Source organism: Amblyraja radiata, chromosome 1, assembly GCF_010909765.2.
Source record: "Amblyraja radiata isolate CabotCenter1 chromosome 1, sAmbRad1.1.pri, whole genome shotgun sequence".
NCBI classification, from domain to species: Eukaryota; Metazoa; Chordata; class Chondrichthyes; order Rajiformes; family Rajidae; genus Amblyraja; species Amblyraja radiata.
In genome coordinates this window covers 192,560,300-192,584,051 of record NC_045956.1, presented here as the reverse complement: position 1 = coordinate 192,584,051, position 23,752 = coordinate 192,560,300, and the positions used below count along the sequence as shown (strand labels likewise).

General features: G+C 47.2%; 2 protein-coding genes across 4 annotated transcripts in view; both read right to left on the bottom strand.

Moving 5' to 3' along the window:
- Positions 1-23,752, bottom strand: part of LOC116982908 (zinc finger protein 229-like) — a 968,520-nt gene that overhangs the window by 16,901 nt on the left and 927,867 nt on the right. The window lies entirely within an intron of this gene.
- LOC116983039 (zinc finger protein 239-like) lies at positions 20,362-21,605 on the bottom strand. The gene is made up of 2 exons (XM_033036577.1): positions 21,262-21,605; positions 20,362-21,177 (listed from the first exon to the last, which is right to left on the bottom strand). Exons 1-2 carry the CDS (start codon positions 21,582-21,584, stop codon positions 20,568-20,570), a joined length of 933 nt encoding a protein of 310 aa, XP_032892468.1. The 5' UTR covers positions 21,585-21,605; the 3' UTR covers positions 20,362-20,567.

The window sequence follows — 23,752 nt, the reverse complement described above, 5'->3', positions numbered from 1 at the left end:
GTGGTCTCACTAGGGCTCTGTACAACTGCAGAAGGACCTTTGCTCCTATATTCGATTCAACATGTTATAAAGGCCAACATGCCATTCGCTTGCTTCACTGCCTGATGTACCTGCATGCTTACTTTCATAGACTGATGTACAAGGACCCCCAGATCCCGTTGTACTTCCCCTTTTCCCAACTTGACGCCATTTAGATAGTAATCTCTGACTTCCTGTTTTTGCTACCAAAGTAGATAACCTCACATTTATCCGCATTAAACTTCATCTGCCATGCAGAGGGAGGTCGAGGCGGGTTCTCTGGATGCTTTCAAGAGAGAGCTAGATAGGGCTCTTAAAAATAGTGGAGCCAGGGGATATGGGGATAAGGCAGGAACGGGGTACTGATTGGGGATGATCAGCCATGATCACATTGAATGGCGGTGCTGGCTCGAAGGGCCGAATGGCCTACTCCTGCACCTTTTGTCTATTGTCTATTGCAACTTCCCACTCCCCCAACCTGTCCAAGTCACCCTGCATTCTCATACCATCCTCCTCACAGTTCACACTGCCATCTAGCTTTGTGTCATCTGCAAATTTGCTAATGTTACTTTGAATCCCTTCATATCATTGATGTATATTGTAAATAGCTGCGGTCCCAACACCGAGCCTTGCAGTAGCCCTCTAGTCACTGCCTGCCATTCTGAAAGGGACCCGTTAATCCCCACTATTTGTTTCCTGTCTGCCAACCACTTCTCTATCCATGTCAGCACTCAAACCCCAATACCATGTGCCCTAATTTTGCCCACTGATCTCCTATATGGGACATTATCAAATGCTTTCTGAAAGTCCTGGTACACTACATCCATTGGCTCTCCCTTGTCCATTTTCCTAGTTACATATTCAAAAATTTCCAGAAGATTAGTCAAGCATGATTTCCCCTAATAATAATAATAATAATAATAATAAAATCAAGCATGATTTCCCCTTCGTTAATCCATGCTGACTCGGGCCGATCCTGTTACTGCTATCCAAATGTGCGGTTATCTCATATTTTATAAATGACTCCAGCATCTTCCCCACCACCGATGTCAGGCTAACTGGTCTATAATTCCCTGTTTTCTCTCTCTCACCTTTCTTAAAAAGTGGGATAACATTAGCTACCCACCAATCCACAGGAACTGATCCTGAATCTATAGACCATTGGAAAATTGTCACAAATGCATCCACGATTTCTCGAGCCATTTCTTTAAGTACTCTGGGATGCAGCCCATCAGGCCCTGGGGATTTATCAGCCTTCAGTCCCATCAGTCTATCCAACACCATTTCCTGCCTAATGTGGATTTCCTTCAGTTCCTCCGTCACCCCAGATCCTCTGGCCACTACTATATCAGGAAGATTGTTTGTGTCCTCCTTAGTGAAGACAGATCCAAAGTACCTGTTCAACCTATCTGCCATTTCCTTGTTTTCCATAATAAATTCACCTTCAAGGGTCCAACTTTGGTCTTAACTAATTATTTCCTCTTCACATACCGAAAGAAGCTTTTACTATCCTGCTTTATATTCTTGGCTAGCTTACCTTCGTACCTCATCTTTTCTCCCCGTATTGTCTTTTTGGTTATCTTCTGTTGTTCTTTAAACATTACCCAATCCTCTTGCTTCCCACTCATCTTTGCAGCGTTGTATTTCTTCGCTTTAATTTTTATGCTGTCCCTGACGTCCCTTGTCAGTCATGGTCGTCCCTTTCTCCCTAATGGCTCATTAACATCGAGGTCCTTTATCAAATCCGGTTCATTACATAACATTAAATCCAGAATTGCCTTCTGCCTGGTAGGCTCCAATACAAGCTGTTCTAAGAATCCATCACGAAGTCCCTTTCTTGGGGTCCAGTACCAACCTGATTTTCCCAGTCTACCTGCATGTTGAAATCTCCCATAACAACCACAGCATTACTTTTACTACATGCCGATTTTAGCTCCTAATTCAACTTGCACCCTATGTACAGGCTACTATTTGGGGGCCTGGAGATAAGTACCATTAGGGCCTTTTTACCCTTACAATTCCTTAGTTCTATCCATACTGACTCCACATCTCCTGTTTCAATGTCACCCCTTGCAAGGGACTGAATTTCATTCCTCACCAGCAGGGCGAACCCCACCCCCTCTGCCCACCTGTCTGTCTTTTCGATAGCAGGTATACCCTTGAATATTCACTTCCCAGCCCTGGCCCTCTTGCAGCCACGTCTCAGTAATTCCCACATCACACTTGTCAGTTTCTCACTGAGCCTCAAACTTGTCCACTTTATTCCTTATACTTCGCGCATTCATATACATCACATTGACCTCCGTATTCACTTCCCCCCTAGCACCACTCGCAATTGACCCTGACCTTACTCTGTTGTCCATTCTCGAGCTTTCCTTCCCATTAATTCGAGAATCTTTTGTAATTTTTCCTGTAGCCACTTCCCCTTCAACTCCATCTTTATACTCACAATTTGTCAATCCCTCTGCCCCCACTATTTAGTTTAAACCCACACGTGTAGCCCTAGCAAACCTGGCTGCCAGAATATCGGTCCCCCTCCAGTTAAGGTGTAACGCGTCCCTTTTGTACAGGTCACCCCTACACCAGAAGAGATCCCAGCAGTCTATAAATCTAAATCCTTGCTCCCTGCACCAGCCCCTCAGCCACACACTCAGATCCCTTATCTCCCTGTTCCTGTCCTCACTAGCACCAGGTACTGGAAGCAATCCAGAGATAACCACCCTAGAAGTCCGGCATTTCAGTCTTCTTCCCAACTCTCTGAAGTCATGTTGGAGAACCTCCTTCCTCTTCTTCCCAATGTCGTTTGTGCCTACGTGCACAACTACTGCCAGCTGGTCACCTTCTCTCTCTAGGATGTTCTGAATTTGACTCGTGACATCCTGAACCCTGGCGCCAGGGAGGCAATAGACCATCCTCGCATCTCGTATGCCGCAACAGAATCTCCTGTCCGCTCCTCGGACAATGTAGTCACCCACCACTAGGGCTTTGCCCGATGTCGGTCTCGCCGGTCGAGTCCCATCTCTAGGATTGGAGCCACCGATGTGCCCGCTGCTCGGACTGGAAACATCGTCTCCCCAACAATTCCCAAGAGGGCGTACCTGTTTTCATTAGACACAGCCTCATGGGTCTCCTGCACTCCACAGTTACCACCCTTTTTCTCTGTCACACACCTTGGTGCTTCCCATATCCTTGGCGTGACTACCTCACTGTAGGTCTTGTCCAGGAAACTCTCGTTTTCCCAGATGGACCTGAGGTCATCCAGCTGCTTCTCCAGTGCCCTAACGGTCCTTTAGGAGCTGAAGCTGGATGCACTTGCCACAGTTGTAACAGACAGAGTTGAGGTGACACAGTTGTAACAGCCAAATGAATTGAGGTGAAGCATATGTGGTCAAGCACTACTACTGAGCGTACCATAGATGAGTTGAGATCAATTTTTGCATGCCATGGTTTACCGGAAGAACTTGTTTCTGATAACGGGTCTTAGTTTCGTTCAGAATGGTTCAAAGAGTTCATGCAGCAGAATGGTGTAAAACACACAATTGTTGTCCCATACCATCCAGCGGCGGAAAGGTCTATTACACTTGTCAAAGATGCTCTCAAGAAACAGGTTTTGCAGGGCAATTGCAGTAAGCACAAGGTAGTGATTGTGGGAGATTTCAATTTTCCACACATAGACTGGGAAACACATTCTGTAAATGGGCTGGATGGGTTGGAGTTTGTAAAATGTGTGCAGGATAGTTTTTTGCAACAATACATAGAAGTACCTACTAGAGAAGGGGCGGTACTGGACCTCCTGTTAGGAAATGAGATGGGTCAGGTGGCAGAGGTATGCGTTGGGGAACAGTTCGGGTCCAGTGATCACAATACCATTAGTTTCAATATAATTATGGAGAGGGACAAAACTGGACCTAGGGTTGAGATTTTTGATTGGAGAAAGGCTAACTTTGAGGAGATGCGAAAGGATTTAAAAGGAGTAAATTGGGACAGTTTGTTTTATGGAAAAGATGTGGAAGAGAAATGGAGTACATTTAAAGGTGAAATTTTAAGAGTACAGAATCTTTATGTCCCTGTTCGGTTGAAAGGAAATCGTAAAAATTGTAAAGAGCCATGGTTTTCAAGGGAAATTGGACACTTGGTTCGGAAAAAGAGGGAGATCTACAATAGTTATAGGCAGCATGGAGTAAATGAGGTGCTTGAGGAGTATAAAGAATGTAAAAGAATCTTAAGAAAGAAATTAGAAAAGCTAAAAGAAGATATGAGGTTGCTTTGGCAAGTAAGGTAAAAGTAAATCCGAAGGGTTTCTACCGCTATATTAATAGCAAAAGGATAACGAGGGATAAATTTGGTCCATTAGAGAGTCAGAGTGGCCAACTATCTGCAGAGCCAAAAGAGATGGGGGAGATATTGAACAGTTTCTTTTCTTCGGTATTCACCAAGGAGAAGGATATTGAATTATGTGAGGTAAGGGAAACAAGTAGAGTAGCTATGCAAACTATGAGGATCAAAGAAGAGGAAGTACTGACACTTTTGAGAAATATAAAAGTGGATAAGTCTCCAGGTCCGGACAGGATATTCCCTAGGACATTGAGGGAAGTTAGTGTAGAAATAGCAGGGGCTATGGCAGAAATATTTCAAATGTCATTAGAAACGGGAATAGTGCCAGAGGATTGGCGTACTGCGCATGTTGTTCCATTGTTTAAAAAGGGGTCTAAGAGTAAACCTAGCAATTATAGACCTGTTAGTTTGACGTCAGTGGTGGGCTAATTAATGGAAAGAATACTTAGAGATAATATATAAGCATCTGGATAAACAGGGTCTGATTAGGAACAGTCAACATGGATTTGTGCCTGGAAGGTCATGTTTAACTAATCTTCTTGAATTTTTTGAAGGTGTTACTCGGGAAATTGATGAGGGTAAAGCAGTGGATGTTGTGTATATGGACTTCAGTAAGGCCTTTGACAAGGTTCCTCATGGAAGGTTGGTTAAGAAGGTTCAATGGTTGGGTATTAATGGTGGAGTAGCAAGATGGATTCAACAGTGGCTGAATGGGAGATGCCAGAGAGTAATGGTGGATGGTTGTTTGTCAGGTTGGAGGCCAGTGACGAGTGGGGTGCCACAGGGATCTGTGTTGGGTCCACTGTTGTTTGTCATGTACATCAATGATCTGGACGATGGTGTGGTAAATTGGATTAGTAAGTATGCAGATGATACTAAGATAGGTGGGGTTGCGGGTAATGAAGTAGAGTTTCAAAGTCTACAGAGAGATTTATGCCAGTTGGAAGAGTGGGCTGAAAGATGGCAGATGGAGTTTAATGCTGATAAGTGTGAGGTGCTACATCTTGGCAGGACAAATCAAAATAGGACGTACATGGTAAATGGTAGGGAATTGAAGAATGTAGGTGAACAGAGGGATCTGGGAATAACTGTGCACAGTTCCATGAAAGTGGAATCTCATGTAGATAGGGTGGTAAATAAAGCTTTTGGTGTGCTGGCCTTTATAAATCAGAGCATGAGTATAGAAGTTGGGATGTAATGTTAAAATTGTACAAGGCATTGGTGAGGCCAATTCTGGAGTATGGTGTACAATTTTGGTCGCCTAATTATAGGAAGGATGTCAACAAAATAGAGAGAGTACAGAGGAGATTTACTAGAATGTTGCCTGGGTTTCAGCAACTAAGTTACAGAGAAAGGTTGAACAAGTTAGGGCTTTATTCTTTGGAGCGCAGAAGGTTAAGGGGGGACTTGATAGAGGTTTTTAAAATGATGAGAGGGATAGACAGAGTTGACGTGGAAAAGCTTTTCCCACTGAGAGTAGGGAAGATTCAAACAAGGGGACATGACTTGAGAATTAAGGGACTGAAGTTTAGGGGTAACATGAGGGGGAACTTCTTTACTCAGAGAGTGGTAGCTGTGTGGAATGAGCTTCCAGTGAAGGTGGTGGAGGCAGGTTCGTTTTTATCATTTAAAAATAAATTGGATAGTTATATGGATGGGAAAGGAATGGAGGGTTATGGTCTGAGCGCAGGTATATGGGACTAGGGGAGATTATGTGTTCGGCACGGACTAGAGGGGTCGAGATGGCCTGTTTCCGTGCTGTAATTGTTATATGGTTATTATATGGTTAATTCAAAGCTTAGCATTAAACATCATTTGGCTAGTTTCTTGAAGAGATGAAGGATACGGACATCATGATAAAGTCAGCATCCTGTGAGGGCAGATCCTCGCAGGTCTTCCGAGGTGCACGTGAAAGATTGTCTGCCAGGTGCATATCCTTTTCACGTTTGTAGGTGAGGACAATGTCATATTTTTGAAGTTGTTGCAACATCCGTTGTAGGCGCGCTGGAGAGTTATGAATAGGTTTATTGAAAATACTGATAAGAGGTTGGTGGTCGGTTTCAACTGTAACTGTGCGACCAAAGGTGAAATCGTTGAACTTTTTGCAGGCAAAAACATCCGCTGGTAATTCCTTTTCGATTTGGGCGTATCATTGTTCTGTGTCAGACATGGTGCATGAGGCATTGGCGACAGGCTTATTGCCATGGCCATCATTCTGAAGGCATGCAGCGCCCAGGCCATGTTGTGAGGCATATGTCACATGTAAGTGTAACAGGCAGTCTATGATCAAAGTACGCTAGAGTAGGGGAGGCCGACATCTGCTGTTTAAGAGTCAAATGCTGTCTGGTGTTGTTCATGCCAGGTCCAAGCAGTGCCTTTGTGTCCAAGCAACCTCTGCAAGCTGGGCACGTCAATGGGTGCTGGGTGTTCATTAATTGCTCTGGCTTTCATTGGATCAGTTTTCAGGCCATCCTTGGTAAATATATGGCCTAGGTATTTTACCTCATTCACTCTGAATTTGCATTTTTTGGGGTTGAGTTTGAGATGGATGTCCTCAGCACGCTTCAATACTTTTGTCAGATTGGCGTCGTGTTCCTCGATCGTTTTCCCAGCAATGAGGATATCGTCCACAACGATGGAGCAAGGGTGTCCGGAAAACAATTGCTCCATGGATTGTTGAAACACTTCACTGGCTGGACTTATACCAAAGGGCATTCTCGAAAATTTATATCGTCCGAATGGTGTATTGAAATTTGTCAGCTTGGAGGATTTATGTTCCAGTGGAATCTGCCAGAATTAATACTGTTGCATCGGCCATCTGTGCCGCAATCTCGTCCACTGAACGCATTGGATAACGTGGTCTCTGAATTGCTGTATTTAATTCCTTGTGGTTGATACAAATCCGTATCTTGTCTTTATTCTTCTTACTAGTGGCAACCATTGAAGAGACCCAGTCTGAGGGTCGTTACGGGATTAATCATGCCAAGAGTCACCATTCTGTTAAATTCACTTTGTACTCGATCCCGCATAGCATGGGGAATCCTGTGAGCTGGACGAACAACTGGGATTGCCCCAGGGTCAATAGTAATCGTGTATCTCACAGGCAGGGGCGGAAAACCCGGGGGGGGCCAGAGGGGACACGTCCCCCCCATGTTTTGAGAGGTGGGGGACACGTCCCCCCCCATGTTTTGAGAGGTGGGGGACACGTCCCCCCCATGTTTTGAGAGGTGGGGGACATCCCCCTCAAGTTTTTGAGATCCTGATTTTAAAATCGCCGTTTTTAGCGCTGGATTGAGCCTCCGCAGCCTCGCGCGTGTGTGTGTGAGTGCGCATGCGCGCGTGGCCGCCAACAAATTGTGTCCCCCGTCCCCTCCATGTTTTGATAGTGAGTTCCGTGCTTGCTCACAGGCAACCTGCCCACCTCGTCGTAAAACAAGTCCTTGTATTGTGTTAAAATGTGATGTGTAAAATCACAGTCTACATTCAGTGGACAGACTGAAGGGCTGAAGGAAATCAATCCCATGTCATGGCGTGCATCGGCACCCAGTATGGATGGTACCTTCTCGCGTACCACGTAAAAATGCAGGATGTGGTCACGCGCATTGAGATGGCAACGTAATTGTACTTGGCCGATAGGGTGCAGTGCTGCACCATTAAAAGAGATAAGTGAAGCAGTTACACAAAATTGCTGGGGAAACTCAGCGGGTGCAGCAGCATCTATGGAGCGAAGGAAATAGGCGACGTTTCGGGCCGAACCCCTTCTTCAGACTGATGGGGGCAGTTGTCTGAGTTAGAGCTTCTGTGTTTTGTAGCTGTTGGAATACAGCCAAGGAGATAGCGAGACCCGCTATCAACCTTAAGATAGAGTTTTGCCGTTAATGAGCAGTTTGACCTTGGGATCGAACTTGGACGCTGAACCAGACAAAGCATGCACATTAATCTCTGTGCTGTCATCATTTGTTTGTGGGAACTGGGAGCTAAAATATTCATCCTGGCTTAACAAGCTGACAGACTGTCTCATTTGAAATATTTTGTTTCCCGATTTGCAGCATTTTGCGAAATGGTTTCTTTTGTTACAGAGCCTGCGGATTTTTCCAAATGCCGAACACCGGTCACGAATTGCAGTTTGTGAAGCTGCACAATTAAAGCAATTAGTAATCCATCGTGGGCTGTTAGAAGTTGGGATGTAATGTTAAAATTGTACAAGGCATTGGTGAGGCCAATTCTGGAGTATGGTGTACAATTTTGGTCGCCTAATTATAGGAAGGATGTCAACAAAATAGAGAGAGTACAGAGGAGATTTACTAGAATGTTGCCTGGGTTTCAGCAACTAAGTTACAGAGAAAGGTTGAACAAGTTAGGGCTTTATTCTTTGGAGCGCAGAAGGTTAAGGGGGGACTTGATAGAGGTTTTTTAAATGATGAGAGGGATAGACAGAGTTGACGTGGAAAAGCTTTTCCCACTGAGAGTAGGGAAGATTCAAACAAGGGGACATGACTAGAGAATTAAGGGACTGAAGTTTAGAGGTAACATGAGGGGGAACTTCTTTACTCAGAGAGTGGTAGCTGTGTGGAATGCGCTTCCAGTGAAGGTGGTGGAGGCAGGTTCGTTTTTATCATTTAAAAATAAATTGGATGGTTATATGGATGGGAAAGGAATGGAGGGTTATGGTCTGAGCGCAGGTATATGGGACTAGGGGAGATTATGTGTTCGGCACGGACTAGAAGGGTCGAGATGGCCTGTTTCCGTGCTGTAATTGTTATATGGTTATATGGTTATAAGTGGAGAGCCGGCGAAGCCGTGCTGCAAGCAGAGTCCCGGATACGCCACAGAGTCCTGGTGGGAGCAGTGACTCGGGGAAGAGCAGGCCTGGGAATCTTCCCATCTCCCGAGTTTGACAAGGCCAAGGGGAAGGAGAGGCGCAGGCTGGTCCAGGAGGAAGTGAGGGCAGTGGTGGAGGAGGAGAGGTGTACCAGAGCAGTTGGATTGAGGCAGCAGGGAGCCTGGACAAGGTGGGAGCAGGCCATAGAACGAAAAGTCACATGGACTGAGCTCTGGCAGGCTGAACCACAGCGCATCAAGTTCCTGGTCCAGGCAGTGTTTGATGTCCTGCCCAGCCCATCAAACCTCTTCATCTGGGGCAAAGCGGAATCTCCAGATTGCCCGCAATGCTCAGGCAAGGGGACGTTGGAACACATCCTGAGCTGTTGCCCAAAGGCTCTTGGGCAGGGCTGGTACACATGGCGTCACGATCAGGTTCTCAAACCCATTGCAGAAGCCATCACCATGGGAATCAGCAGCTGCAGACGAGAACGCCCCACCACCCAGACGATCACCTTCGTGAAGGCCGGAGTGCAGCTGCCAAGAACCACAGCAGCCAGGATTCCGTTAGGAATCCTGGCGACTGCGCAGGACTGGCAGCTTTCCGTAGACCTTTTGAAACAGCTGAAGTTCTCACGGCAAATTGCCACGACCACCCTGAGGCCAGATATCCTTCTGGTCTCAGAGGCGACCAAAAACATCGTCTTGTTGGAACCGACAGTGCCGTGGGAGGACCGTCTGGAGGAGGCCCACGAGAGGAAGTTGGCCAAGTATGAAGAGCTGTTCATAGACTGCCGCAAGCAGGGCTGGAAGGCAAGGTGTATGCCCATCGAGGTTGGCTGCAGAGGTTTTGCAGGGCAATCGCTCTACAAAGCCTTGAGTGGACTGGGCATCAACGAAGTGGCGAGGAGAAGGGCCATCAAGAACACAACAGAGGCAGCGAAGAAGGCTTCGAGATGGGTCTGGATCAGGAGATGAGGTCCATGGGGAGGAGCGAATGCCACCTGAACACAAGTCGTGGTCTGATCAACCACGGCTGGGTCGCCTGGGTGAGGGTGTCTGATGTTGAAAGACCCGAAACACCCAATGACCCCAGGTTACATCATTGATGATGTGTTCAGGAGCATCTATCGATGTATTTGTATCAATCACTAACTTCCCTCAATGTCCTAGGGAATATTCTGTCAGGTCCTGGAGACTTATCCACTTTTATATTTTTCAAAAGTGTCAGTACTTCCTCTTCTTTGAATCTCATGGTTTCCATAGCTACCCTACTTCTTTCCTTTACCTCACATACTTCAATATCCTTCTCCTTGGTGAATACCGAAGAAAATAAATTGTTCAATATCTCCCCCATCTCTTTTGGCTCTGCAGATAGCTGTCCACTCTGACACTCTAATGGACCAATTTTATCCCCCGTTATCCTTTTGCTATTAACATAGCTGTAGAAACCATTTGGATTTACTTTCACCTTACTTGCCAAAGCAACCTCATATCTTCTTTTAGCTTTTCTAATTTTTCTTAACATTCTTTTTACATTCTTTATACTCCTCAAGCACCTCATTTACTTCATGCTGCCTATAATTATTGTAGATCTCTCTCTTTTTCTGAACCAAGTGTCCAATTTCCCTTGAAAGCCGTGGCTCTTTCCAATTATTACTCTTTCCTTTCAACCAAACAGGGACATAAAGATTCTGTACTGTTAAATGTTCTCCTTTAAATGTCCTCCATTTCTCTTCTACATCCTTCCCATAAAATAAAGTGTCCCAATTCACTCGTTTTAAATCCTTTCGCATCTCCTCAAAGTTAGCCTTTCTCCAATCAAAAATCTCAACCCTAGGTCCAGTTCAGACCCTCTCCATAATTATATTGAAACTGATGGTATTGTGATCACTGGACCCGAGGTGCTCCCCAAAACATACCTCTGCCACCTGACCTGTCTCATTTCCTAACAGGAGATCCAGCACTGCCCCTTCCCTAGTAGGTACCTCTATGTATTGTTGCAAAAAACTATCCTGCACACATTTTACAAACTCCAAACCATCCAGTCCATTTACAGAATGTGTTTCCCAGTCTATGTGTGGAAAATTGAAGTCTCCCACAATCACTACCTTGTGCTTACTATTAATATCTGCTATCTCCTTACATATTTGCTCTTCCAATTCTCGCTCCCCATTAGGCGGTCTATAATACACCCCTATAAGTGTTGCTACACCTTTCCCATTTCTCAGTTATATAACCATATAACAATTACAGCATGGAAACAGGCCATCTCGGCCCTTCTAGTCCGTGCCGAACACGTATTCTCCCCTAGTCCCATATACCTGCGCTCAGACCATAACCCTCCATTCCTTTCCCGTCCATATAACTACCCAATTTATTTTTATATGATAAAAACAAACCTGCCTCCACCACCTTCACTGGAAGCTCATTCCACACAGCCACCACTCTCTGAGTAAAGAAGTTCCCCCTCATGTTACCCCTAAACTTCTGTCCCTTAATTCTCAAGTCATGTCCCCTTGTTTGAATCTTCCCTACTCTCAGTGGGAAAAGCTTATCCACGTCAACTCTTGTCTATCCCTCTCATCATTTTAAAGACCTCTATCAAGTCCCCCCTTAACCTTCTGTGCTCCAAAGAATAAAGCCCTAACTTGTTCAACCTTTCTCTGTAACTTAGTTGCTGAAACCCAGGCAACATTCTAGTAAATCTCCTCTGTACTCTCTCTATTTTGTTGACATCCTTCCTATAATTAGGCGACCAAAATTGCACACCATACTCCAGAATTGGCCTCACCAATGCCTTGTACAATTTTAACATTACATCCCAACTTCTATACTCAATGCTCTGATTTATAAAAGCCAGCCCACCAAAAGCTTTCTTTACCACCCTATCTACATGAGATTCCACTTTCAGGGAACTGTGCAGTTATTCCCAGATCCCTCTGTTCACCTGCATTCTTCAATTCCCTACCATTTACCATGTACGTCCTATTTTGATTTGTCCTGCCAAGATGTAGCACCTCACACTTATCAGCATTAAACTCCATCTGCCATCTTTCAGCCCACTCTTCCAACTGGCATAAATCTCTCTGTAGACTTTGAAAATCTACTTCATTATCCACAACCCCACTTATCTTAGTAGCATCAGCATACTTACTAATCCAATTTACCACAGCATCATCCAGATCATTGATGTACATGACAAACAACAGTGGACCCAACACAGATCCCTGTGGCACCCCACTAGTCACTGGCCTACAACCTGACAAACAACCATCCACCATTGCTCTCTGGCATCTCCCATTCAGCCACTGTTGAATCCATCTTGCTACTCCACCATTAATACCCAACAATTGAATCTTCCACCCAAATAGCCCCCCTAGACGTGCCCTCTAATCTATCCTGCCAAAGCACTGCTGTAATATCTTCCCTGACAAGCAATTCAACACCTCAACCTCTTGCCCCTCAACCTCCAGTCCCTCAGTCACGCATTTATCCTCCACCTCACTCCATTCCTACTCTCACTGTCACGTGGCACAGGCAGTAATCTTGAGATTGTTACCTTTGCAGTCCTTCTCCTTAACTCTCTTCCTAATTCCCTAAATTCTCCTTTCAGGACATCTTCTCTTTTTCTACCTATGTCATTGGTACCTATATGTACCATGACCTCAGGCTCCTCTCCCTCCAATTTCAGGATATCTTGGACACGTTCAGACACATTCCAGACCCTGGCACCAGGGAGGCAAACTACCTTCCGGGTCTCCCGATTGCGTCCACTGAATCGCCTATCTGACCCCCTAACTATAGAGTCCCCTATTACTATTACCCTCCTCTTCTTTTCCTACCCTTCTGAGCAACAGGGCCGGTCTCTGTACCGGAGGCCCGACCGCTGTCGCTACCCCCAGGTAGGCTGTCCCCCCCAACAGTACTCAAACAGGAGTACTTATTGTCAAGGTGTACAGCCACCGGGGTACTCTCTAGTCCCTGCCTCTGCCCCTTGCCCCTCCTAACCGTGACCCACTTGTCTGCCTCCCGTGGTCTTGCAATGACCACCTCTCTGTAACTTCTCTCTATGACCTCCTCACTCTCCCTGACCAGACAGAGGTCATCAAGCTGCTGCTCTAGGTTCTAATACGGTCCCTTAGGAACCCCCATCTTGACGCACCTGGCACAGATGTGGACGGCTGGAAGGCTATCAGATTCCTTGACCTCCCACATCTGACATCCAGAACAGTAAACTGCCTTGGCCCTCATTCTCCCCCCTTACCCAGGATACAATACAAAGTGCTGGAAGAAATTAGCAGGGATATGACTCCTAATCAGCTGCGTCCTCTAGTCCGCTTCCACCAATCAGCGGCTTCCTCAAGCCCACTTATTTTGACGTGTGATGGAACGTTGTAGAGTGGGCAACGCTGCACAAGTCACTTCAACCGCTCCTGGGCCTCTGTGGAACAAGGCCACGCGCTCCGTTTTTAAACTCACCGCCTGGACGCGGCACCAGCCTCTCCAACCGCTCCTTGGCCTCTGTGGAACAAGGCCACACGCTCGGTTTTTAAACTCACCGCCCAGACGCTGCTCCAACTGCTCCTGGGGTAGGGGTGACCTGAACAAAAGGGACAGGTTACACCTTAACTGTAGGGGGACTGACGTTCTGTCAGGCAGGTTTGCTAGGGCTACACGTGTGGGTTTAAACTAAATAGTGGGGGGGAGGGATTGACAAATTGGGAGTATAAAGATGGAATTGAAGGGGAAGTGAGTACAGGAAAAATTACAGAATATTCTTGAATTAATGGGAAGGAAAGTTCGAGAAGGGGTAATAGAGTAAGGTCAGGGCCAATTGTGAGCGGTGCGAGGGGGGAGGTGAATACGGAGGTCAAAGTGTTGTATATGAATGCGCAAAGTATACGGAATAAAGTGGACGAGCTTGAGGCTCAGTGAGAAACTGACAAGTATGATGATGTGGGAATTACTGAGATATGGCTGCAAGAGGGCCACGCTGGGAACTGAATATTCAAGGATATACCTCCTATCGAAAAGACAGACAGGTGGACAGAGGGTGTGGGGTTGCTCTGTTGGTGAGGAATGAAATTCAGTCCCTTGCAAGGGGTGACATTGAAACAGTGGAGTCAGTATGGATAGAACTAAGGAATTGTAAGGGTAAAAAGACCCTGAAGGGACTAATCTACAGGCCCCCAAACAGTAGCCTGGACATAGGGCACAAGTTGAATCAGGAGTTAAAATTGGCATGTAGTAAAGATAACGCTGTGTTTATTATGGGAGATTTCAACATGCAGGTAGACTGGGAAAATCAGGTTGGTACTGGACCCCAAGAAAGGGAGTTTGTAGAGTGCCTTTGTGATGGATTCTTAGAGCGGCTTGTATTGGAGCGGATTTGATAAAGGAACGAGGTTAAGGAGCCATTAGGATGTAGCGACTATAATATGGTCAGGTTTAATCTACAATTGGAGAGGGAGAAGGGTAGATCGGAGGTGTCAGTGTTACAGTTGTGTAAAGGATACTATGGAGCCATGAGGGAAGAGCTGGCCAAAGTTGACTGGAAAGATACACTAGCGGGGATGACAGTGGAACAACAATGGCAGGTATTTCTAGGAATAATACAGAAGGTGCAGGATCAGTTCCTTCCAAAGAGGAAGAAAGATTCCAAGGGGAGTAAGGGGCGACCGTGGCTGACAAGGGATGTCAGGGACAGTGTAAAAGGACAATACGGGGAGAAAAGATGAGGTACGAAGGTAAGCTAGCCCTGAATATAAAGGTGGATAGTAAAAGCTTCTTGAGGTATGTAAAGAGGAAAAAATTAGTTAAGACCAAAGTTGAACCTTTGAAGACTGAAAAAGGTGAATTTATTATGGGGAACAAGGAAATGGCAGATGAATTGAACAGGTACTTTGGATCCGTCTTCACTAAGGAGGACACAAACAATCTTTCTGATATAGTAGTGGCCAGAGGATCTGGGGTGACGGAGGAACTGAAGGAAATCCACGTTAGGCAGGAAATGGTTTTGGGTAGACTGATGGGACTGTAGGCTGATAAATTCCCAGGGCCTGATGGTCTGCATCCCAGAGTATTTAAAGAGGTGGCTCTAGAAATCGTGGATGCATTTGTGACAATTTTGCAATGTTCTATAGATTCAGGATCAGTTCCTGTGGGTTGGTGGGTAGCTAATGTTATCCCACTTTTTAAGAAAGTCGGGAGAGAGAAAACAGGGAATTATAGACCAGTTACCCTGACATCGGTGATGGGGAAGATGCTGGAGTCATTTATAAAAGATGAAATAGCCGAACATTTGGATAGCAGTAACAGGATCGGTCCGAGTCAGTATGGATTTACGAAGGGGAAATCATGCTTGACTAATCTTCTGGAATTTTTTGAAGATGTAACTAGGAAAATGGACAAGGGAGAGCCAGTGGATGTAGCTGAACTTTCAGAAAGCATTTCATAAGGTCCCACATAGATTAGTGGGTAGAGATGAGTTTTTAGTCTCGACTTAAAGGAGTCGATGGAGGGGGTAGTTCTGATGGGAAGAGGGATGCTGTTCCAAAGTCTAGGAGCTGCAACCGCAAAGGCGCGGTCGCCCCTGAGCTTATGCCTCGCGGGATGTTCAGCAACCCCAAGTCGGCCGATCTGAGGGACCTGGAGGTGGTGTGGTGTGTGAGCAGACTTTTAATGTAGGTGGGGGCAAGCCCATTGAGGGCTTTGTAGACATAAAGGAGGATCTTGAAATTTATTCGGAACCGCACTGGGAGCCAGTGGAGAGAGGCCAGGATCGGGGTGATGTGGTCCCTTTTTCTGGTGCCTGTCAGGAGTCTCGCTGCGGCGTTTTGGACCAGTTGCAGGCAAGACAGGGAAGATTGGCTGATGCCAGTGTAAAGGGAGTTGCAGTAATCTACGCGGGAGGAGATAAATGTGTGGATGATCTTTTCGAGGTCATCAAACTGGAGGAATTATTTTATTTTAGCTATCGTCTGAAGCTGAAAGAAGCTAGCTTTTACCAAGGCATTGACTTGTTTGTCAAATTTCAGTGCTGAGTCAAATATCACGCCAAGGTTTTTGACGTGAGGTTTGAGTAGTGGGGTAAGGCTTCCAAGGCTGCCTGCTATCATTTTGATTGAGTCCGAGGGGCCGAGAAGGATGACCTCAGACTTACTCTCGTTTAGTTGGAGGAAGTTCTGGGCCATCCCCAACACTTTATATCCTCAAGGCAGCGGATAAGGTTAAGCAAAGAGGAGCAAAGAGGTCCTTCTGCAGTTGTAAATGGCCCTAGTGAGACCACACCTGGAGTATTGTGTGCAGTTTTGGTCCCCTAATTTGAGGAAGGACATTCTTGCTATTGACGGAGTGCAGCTTAGGTTTAAAAGGTTAATACCCAGGATGGCAGGACTGTCATATGCTGAGAGAATGGAGCGGCTGGGCTTGAACACTCTGGAGTTTAGAAGGATGAGAAGGGATCTTATTAAAACATATAAGATTGTTAAGGGTTTGGACACAATAAGCAATAGGTGCAGGAGTAGGCCATTCAGCCCTTCGAGCCAGCACCGCCATTCAATGTGATCATGGCTGATCATCCCCAATCAGCACCCCGTTCCTGCCTTCTCCCCTTATGCCGACTCCGCTATCTTTAAGAGCCCTATCTAGCTGTCTCCTGAAAGCATCCATAGAACCTGCCTCCACCACCCTCTGAGGCAGAGAATTCCACAGACTCACAACTCTCAGTGAGAAAAAGTGTTTCCTCGTCTCCGTTCTAAATGGCTTATCCTTTATTCTTAAACTGTGGCCCCGGTTCTGGACTCCCCCAACATTGGGAACATGTTTCCTGCCTCCAGCGTGTTCCTTCTGCAGTTGTACAGAGCCCTAGTGACACCACACCTGGAGTATTGTGTGCAGTGGGGATGATCAGCCATGATCACATTGAATGGCGGTGCTGGCTCGAAGAGCCGAATTGCCAACTCCTGTACCTATTGTTTATTAGCTTGGACAGGCAGTTCAGACAGATATCCAATGTGGTGCTGTGCCCAGATAATACATCTCTATGTTAATACATTGTTTCAATGATTAGTATAAACCAAGCTTCTCAGATTTTCCCACAATTTATTCTGCTGGGAAAATTCTCTTTTAAATTTGACTCTGTTTTTCAGCAAATTTCCAATTTTCATTTACGAAGCAAATTTGACTAATTTGGGGTCAGGAGAAACTTGCTTTATTTGTTACGTAAGGCACAAATGCGTCAAAACTGTCTTCAAAAAACACTTAAAAATGCCTTTAAGTTTTTGGGCCAGTGGCAGTCAGCTGGTTCCTCCAGCTTGCGTGTCACCTTGTCAAAGTTGGTCTCTTAAAAAGCAAACCATGGCAATCTTTAATTGATTTGTCAGACGGGAGTGGCAAGATCTACAATGAGCACAAAAGTTGCTCAGTGCTTCTCGGGCTCCACTCTCAGAACAAAGGAAAGTTAGCACAATTATACATTTTTCTTATCAGTAAAAAACTCCTACCTAGTCTGCATATGGCATGACTGAAAGATTCTGTAGCCTTTCAGAATATAGGAAAAGCTGGGTCCAAATCAAGCTCATCCAATAACAAGTTATTACTTATCTCTGGAGCGTCAGATATTTTTTTAAATCTTGGCTTCTTTATGGCCTTGAAAGAAGTACATGTTATTACGCAGGCTTCCATCTTAATGTCTTTATTAAAATGACAACCTGTCCTCCAAATTGTGTTCCATATAATTTGCAAAGTCATTCAGACTTGGCACCAAGCCATTATTTTGTTCTACTAAACCATGCTTTTGTATAAGAACAACCATTTTAGATTTGACTATTAGCTCTTTCAACCTCACTCTGGCAAAGGACGAGGCCCAGGACAGAAAGATCAGTGTGGGAGTGGGAAGGGGAGTTAAAATAGTTGGCAACCGGGAGATCCAGCAGGCCTTGGCGGACTGAGTGCAAGTGTGGGGTGAAATGCACGCCTAGTCTAGAGACAAGGAGAGAGAGTGGGTGTGTGAGAGTGTGTGAGAGCCTGTGTGAGTGTGTGTGCGTGTTCATGTGTGAGTGAGAATGTGTGTGTGAGAATGTGTGTGAGAGTGTGTGTGTGAACGAGAGCACGAGAGAGGGAGTGTGTGCGAGAGAGTGAGCGGGAGTGTGTTTGAAAGAGAGGGAATATATGTGTGAGAGAGAGAGGGAGTGTGTGAGAGAGCAAGAGAGAGGGTGTGTGCGCAAGAGCAGGAGAGGTTATGTGAGAGACAGCAAGAGAGGGGTGCATGTGTGAGAGGGAGTGTGTGTTTGAGAGAAAGAGGGTGTGTATGCGAGAGAGAAGAGAGAGAACAAGGACGAGAGGGAGTGCATGTGAGAGAGAGGGACAGAGAGAGGGGGTGGGAGAGAGCAGGGGGGCACGAAGAGGGTGGAGTGGAAGAATTTGTACGAGTGGGGGGGAAAGTAGGGGGAGAGATCAGTTCCATTGTTTAAAAAGGGTTCTAAGAGTAAACCTAGCAATTATAGACCTGTTAGTTTGACGTCAGTGGTGGGCAAATTAATGGAAAGGATACTTAGAGATAATATATATAAGCATCTGGATAAACAGGGTCTGATTAGGAACAGTCAACATGGATTTGTGCCTGGAAGGTCATGTTTGACTAATCTTCTTGAATTTTTTGACGATGTTGCCTATATGGACTTCAGTAAGGCCTTTGACAAGGTTCCACATGGAAGGTTGGTTAAGAAGGTTCAATTGTTGGGTATTAATGGTGGAGTAGCAAGATGGATTCAACAGTGGCTGAATGGGAGATGCCATAGAGTAATGGTGGATAACTGTTTGTCAGGTTTGAGGCCGGTGACTAGTATGGTGCCTCAGGGATCTGTGTTGGGTCCACTGTTGTTTGCCATATACATCAATGATCTGGATGATGGTGTGGTAAATTGGATTAGTAAGTATGCAGATGATACTAAGATAGGTGGTGTTGTGGAAAATGAAGTAGATTTTCAAAGTCCACAGAGAGATTTAGGCAATTTGGAAGAGTGGGCTGAAAGATGGCAGATGGAGCTTAATGCTGATAAGTGTGAGGTGCTACATCTTGGCAGGACAAGTCAAAATAGGACATACATGGTAAATGGTAGCGAATTGAGGAATGCAGTTGAACAGAGGGATCTAGGAATAACTGTGCATGTAGATAGGGTGGTAAAGAAAGCTTTTGGTGTGCTGGCCTTTATAAATCAGAGCATTGAGTATAGAAGTTGGGATGTAATGTTAAAATTGTACAAGGCATTGGTGAGGCCAATTCTGGAGTATGGTGTACAATTTTGGTCGCAAAATTATAGGAATGATGTCAACTAAATAGAGAGAGTACAGAGGAGATTTACTAGAATGTTGCCTGGGTTTCAGCAACTAAGTTACAGAGAAAGGTTGAATAAGTTAGGTCTTTATTCTTTGGAGTGCAGAAGGTTAAGGGGGACTTGATAGAGGTCTTTAAAAAGATGAGAGGGATTGACAGAGTTGACGTGGATAAGCTTTTTCCATTGAGAGTAGGGAAGATTCAAACACGAGGACATGATTTGAGAATTAAGGGACAGAAGTTTAGGGGTAACGTGAGGGGGAACATCTTTACTCAGAGAGTGGTAGCTGTGTGGAATGAGCTTCCAGTGGAAGTGGTGGAGGCAGGTGCGATTTTATCATTTACATATAAATTGGATAGGTATATGGACGGGAAAGGAATGGAGGGTTATGGTCTGAGTGCAGGTAGATGGGACTAGAGGAGAATAAGTGTTCGGCACGGACTAGAAGGGCTGAGATGGTGTTTCCATGCTGTAATTGTTATATGGTTATACAGGAATGTATATGTGCAGCTTTAAGTGACATTGGTCAGGTAGCATTTGGAGTATTGTATACAGTTCTCCATTACAGGACTGATGTGGAGGCTTTGGGGAAGGTGCAGAGATGGTTAACGAGAATGGTTTAAAAACATGGCACTACAGATGCTGGTTTACAAAAAAGGACACAAAATGCTGGAGTAACTCAGCGGGACAGATAGCATCTCTGGAGAGAAGGAATGGGTGATGTTTCGGGTCGAGACTGAAGAGGGGTCTCGACTCGAAACCTTACCCATTCCTTCCAGCATTTTCTGTCTACATAAACAGCGCCTATCCACGTGGTGGTGTGCCAGCAGGCTGGAGGATTGGTCAAAGGCCTTGCCACAGAGTGTACAGGTGAAGGGGCGCTGGACGGTGTGGACTCGCCGATGCTCCAGCAGGTGGTCAATGCGGGTGAAGACCTTACCATAGGACGGGCAGGGGAAGGGACGTTCACCGCCGTGGGTACGCCGGAGCTGCCACAGGCTGGACATGCGGGCGGAACCCTTGCCACACTCAGCACACACAAAGGGTCTCTCTCTAGTGTGTATCTGCTAGTGCTCCCGCAGCCCCCATGCTCTCTTGAAACGGTTGTCGCAGTGGGAGAAGCCGCTCGCCGGCGTGGGTCCGCCGGTGCTGCCGCAACCCCCGCAAGCTGTCAAATGCCTCACAGCAGTACGGGCAGTCGTAGGGTTGGCCACTGGTGTGCACGCGCTGGTGAGACAGGGCGTGGGAGGCCACGGCAAAGCGCTCTCCACACACCGGGCTGGGGAAGGGACGGTCGCTGGCATGAACCCGCTGATGGGACAGCAGGTTGTGGGATCGGGTGTAGCCCTTGCCGCACTGGGCGCAGGTGTAGGGACGCTCGCCAGTGTGGGTGCGCTGATGCTCCAGCAGGGTGTTGGAGCGGGTGAATCCCTTGCCGCACTGGGCACAGATGTAGGGGCGCTCGCCGGTGTGGATGCGCTGATGCTCCAGCAGGGTGCCGGAGTGGGTGTAGTCCTTGCCGCACTCGCTGCAGGTGTAGGGGCGCTCGCCAGTGTGGGTGCGCTGGTGCCTTCGCAGCCCGGTGGAGCGGGTGAAGCCCTTGCCGCACTCGCCGCAGGTGTAGGGGCGCTCGCCGGTGTGGGTGTACTGGTGCTCCAGCAGGCTGGTTGAGTGGGGGAAGCCGTTGCCGCACTGGGTGCAGGTGTAGGGTCGCTCGCCGGTGTGGGTACGCTGGTGCACCAGCAACCTGCTGGACTTGGTGAAGCCTTGGCCGCAGTCGCAGCAGGTGTAGGGCCACTCCCCGGTGTGCACGCGTCTGTGCAACCTCAGCTGCGTGGACGACTTGAAGCCTTTGCCGCAGTCAGAGCAGGTGAAGGGCCTCTCGTCGGAGTGCACGAGGCTGTGCTTCTTCAGGTTGTTGTAGCAATTGAAGTTCTTGCCGCACTCCGAGCAGTCGAAGGGGCGTTCTCCGGTGTGTACCCGCCGGTGGGTCTCGAGCAGGCCCGGGGTCTGCCAGGGCTTGCCACACACGTCGCACTCATAACGCTTCTCCTTCTTGTGCCGCTCCATTGAAGGTCAGCCCGTCGAAGCTCAGCCCGCACACCGAGCAGATGGGGTGGGGGGGGGGGGGGGCTCGCCGGCACCCAGGCCCCCCTCAATGGCCGCTCACATCCCCGTCTCTCTGTCCACAGCAACGGCTCCTAAACACTGCAGGAGGGGAACACAGAGGGTCAACAAGCTGGCAAACAGGACATTACTAGCACATATTGGGTGCCTTTATGGTGGAGGAAGCCGTTATATAATTCTGAGCAGCACAGTGGTACAGTTGCTGCCTCACCTCCAGAGACCTGGGTTCGATCCTGACTACGGGTGCTGTCTGTGCGGAGTTTGTACGTTCTCCCCTTGATCTGCGTGGGTTTTACTCCATGTGCTCCGGTTTCCTCCAACATTTCAAAGACGTTCAGGGTTGTAGATTTATCGGACTCTGCAAAATTGTTAAATTGTTCCAAATGTGCGTAGGATAGTGCTAGTGTACGGGGTGATTGCTGCTCGGCGCGAATTCCGCGGGCCAAAAGACCTGTTTCCGCCCTGCATTTCTAAACTAAACTGTCACAGTGGATTGAGTTGAGGAATTGCAAAGGCAAGAAGACACTAATTGGTGTTAACTACAGACCCCCAATTAGTAGCCCGGATGTAGGGTGTAAGTTGCAGCAGGAGTTAAAACTGGCATGTAACAAAGGTAATGCAACTGTGCTGATGGGGGATTTCAATATGCAGGTAGACTGGGAAAATCAGGTTGGTTCAGGACCCCAAGAAAGAGAGTTTGTAGAGTGCCTCCGAGATGGATTCTTAGAGCAGCTTGTAATGGATCCGACCAGAGAAAAGGCAATTCTGGATTTAGTGTTGTCCAATGAACCAAATTTGATAAGAGAACTCGAGGTAAAGGAACCGCTTGGAGGTAGTGATCATAATATGATTAGTTTTAATCTGCAATTTGAGAAGGAGAAAGTTAAATCGGAAGTGTCAGTCATGCAGTTGAACAAAGGGGACTATGAAGGCATGAGTGAGGAGCTGGCCAAAGTAGTCTGGAAAGGGATCCTAGCAGGAATAGCAATGGCAGGAATTTCTGGGCATAATCCGGAAGACACAGGATCATTTCATTCCAAAAAGGAAGAAAGATTCTAAGGGGTGTAGGAGGCAAACGTGGCGGACAAGAGAAGTTAGGGATAGAATAAAACTAAAAGGAAAGATGTATAACACAGCAAAGAGCAGCCGGAAGCTAGAGGATTGAAAAACTTTCATAGGACAACAGAAGGAAACAAAATGGGCCCGGGACTGTTGGAGACAGCGGAGGAGGGTCAGGGCAGTGAGTACTTAAATCGGGCACGGGGCTTGTTTTCAGAGGCCCGGGACCGTTGGAGACAGCGGAGGAGGGTCAGGGCGGTGAGTACTTAAATCGGGCACGGGGCTTGTGTTCACAGAGGCCCAGGACCGTTGGAGGCAGTGGAGGAGGGTCAAGGCGGTGAGTACTTAAATCGGGCACGGGGCTTGTTTTCACAGAGGCCCGGGACCGTTGGAGACAGCGGAGGAGGGTCAGGGCGGTGAGTACTTAAATCGGGCACGGGGCTTGTTTTCACAGAGGCCCGGGACCGTTGGAGACAGCGGAGGAGGGTCAGGGCGGTGAGTACTTAAATCGGGCACGGGGCTTGTTTTCACAGAGGCCCTGGACCGTTGGAGACAGCGGAGGAGGGTCAGGGCGGTGAGTACTTAAATCGGGCACGGGGCTTGTTTTCACAGAGGCCCAGGACCGTTGGAGGCAGTGAAGGAGGGTCAGGGCGGTGAGTACTTAAATCGGGCACGGGGCTTGTTTTCACAGAGGCCCGGGACCGTTGGAGACAGCGGAGGAGGGTCAGGGCGGTGAGTACTTAAATCGGGCACGGGGCTTGTTTTCACAGAGGCCCGGGACCGTTGGAGACAGCGGAGGAGGGTCAGGGCGGTGAGTACTTAAATCGGGCACGGGGCTTGTTTTCACAGAGGCCCAGGACCGTTGGAGGCAGTGGAGGAGGGTCAGGGCGGTGAGTACTTAAATCGGGCACGGGGCTTGTTTTCACAGAGGCCCGGGACCGTTGGAGACAGCGGAGGAGGGTCAGGGCTTACCAAAGTCTGTAACGTTCCACACTCCATAGGGAGGGTTCTGGTGGAAGCCGCTGATTGGTGGAAGCAGACTAGAGGAAGCA

Excerpts from the sequence above, each read along its gene's own strand:
- LOC116983039 (XM_033036577.1), bottom strand. The coding sequence starts at position 21,584 with ATGGAGCGGCACAAGAAGGAGAAGCGTTATGAGTGCGACGTGTGTGGC. Across the intron at positions 21,178-21,261 it reads GGCTTCACCAAGTCCAGCAG|CCTGCTGGAGCACCAGTACA; the intron begins GTTGCTGGTGCA and ends CCACTCAACCAG.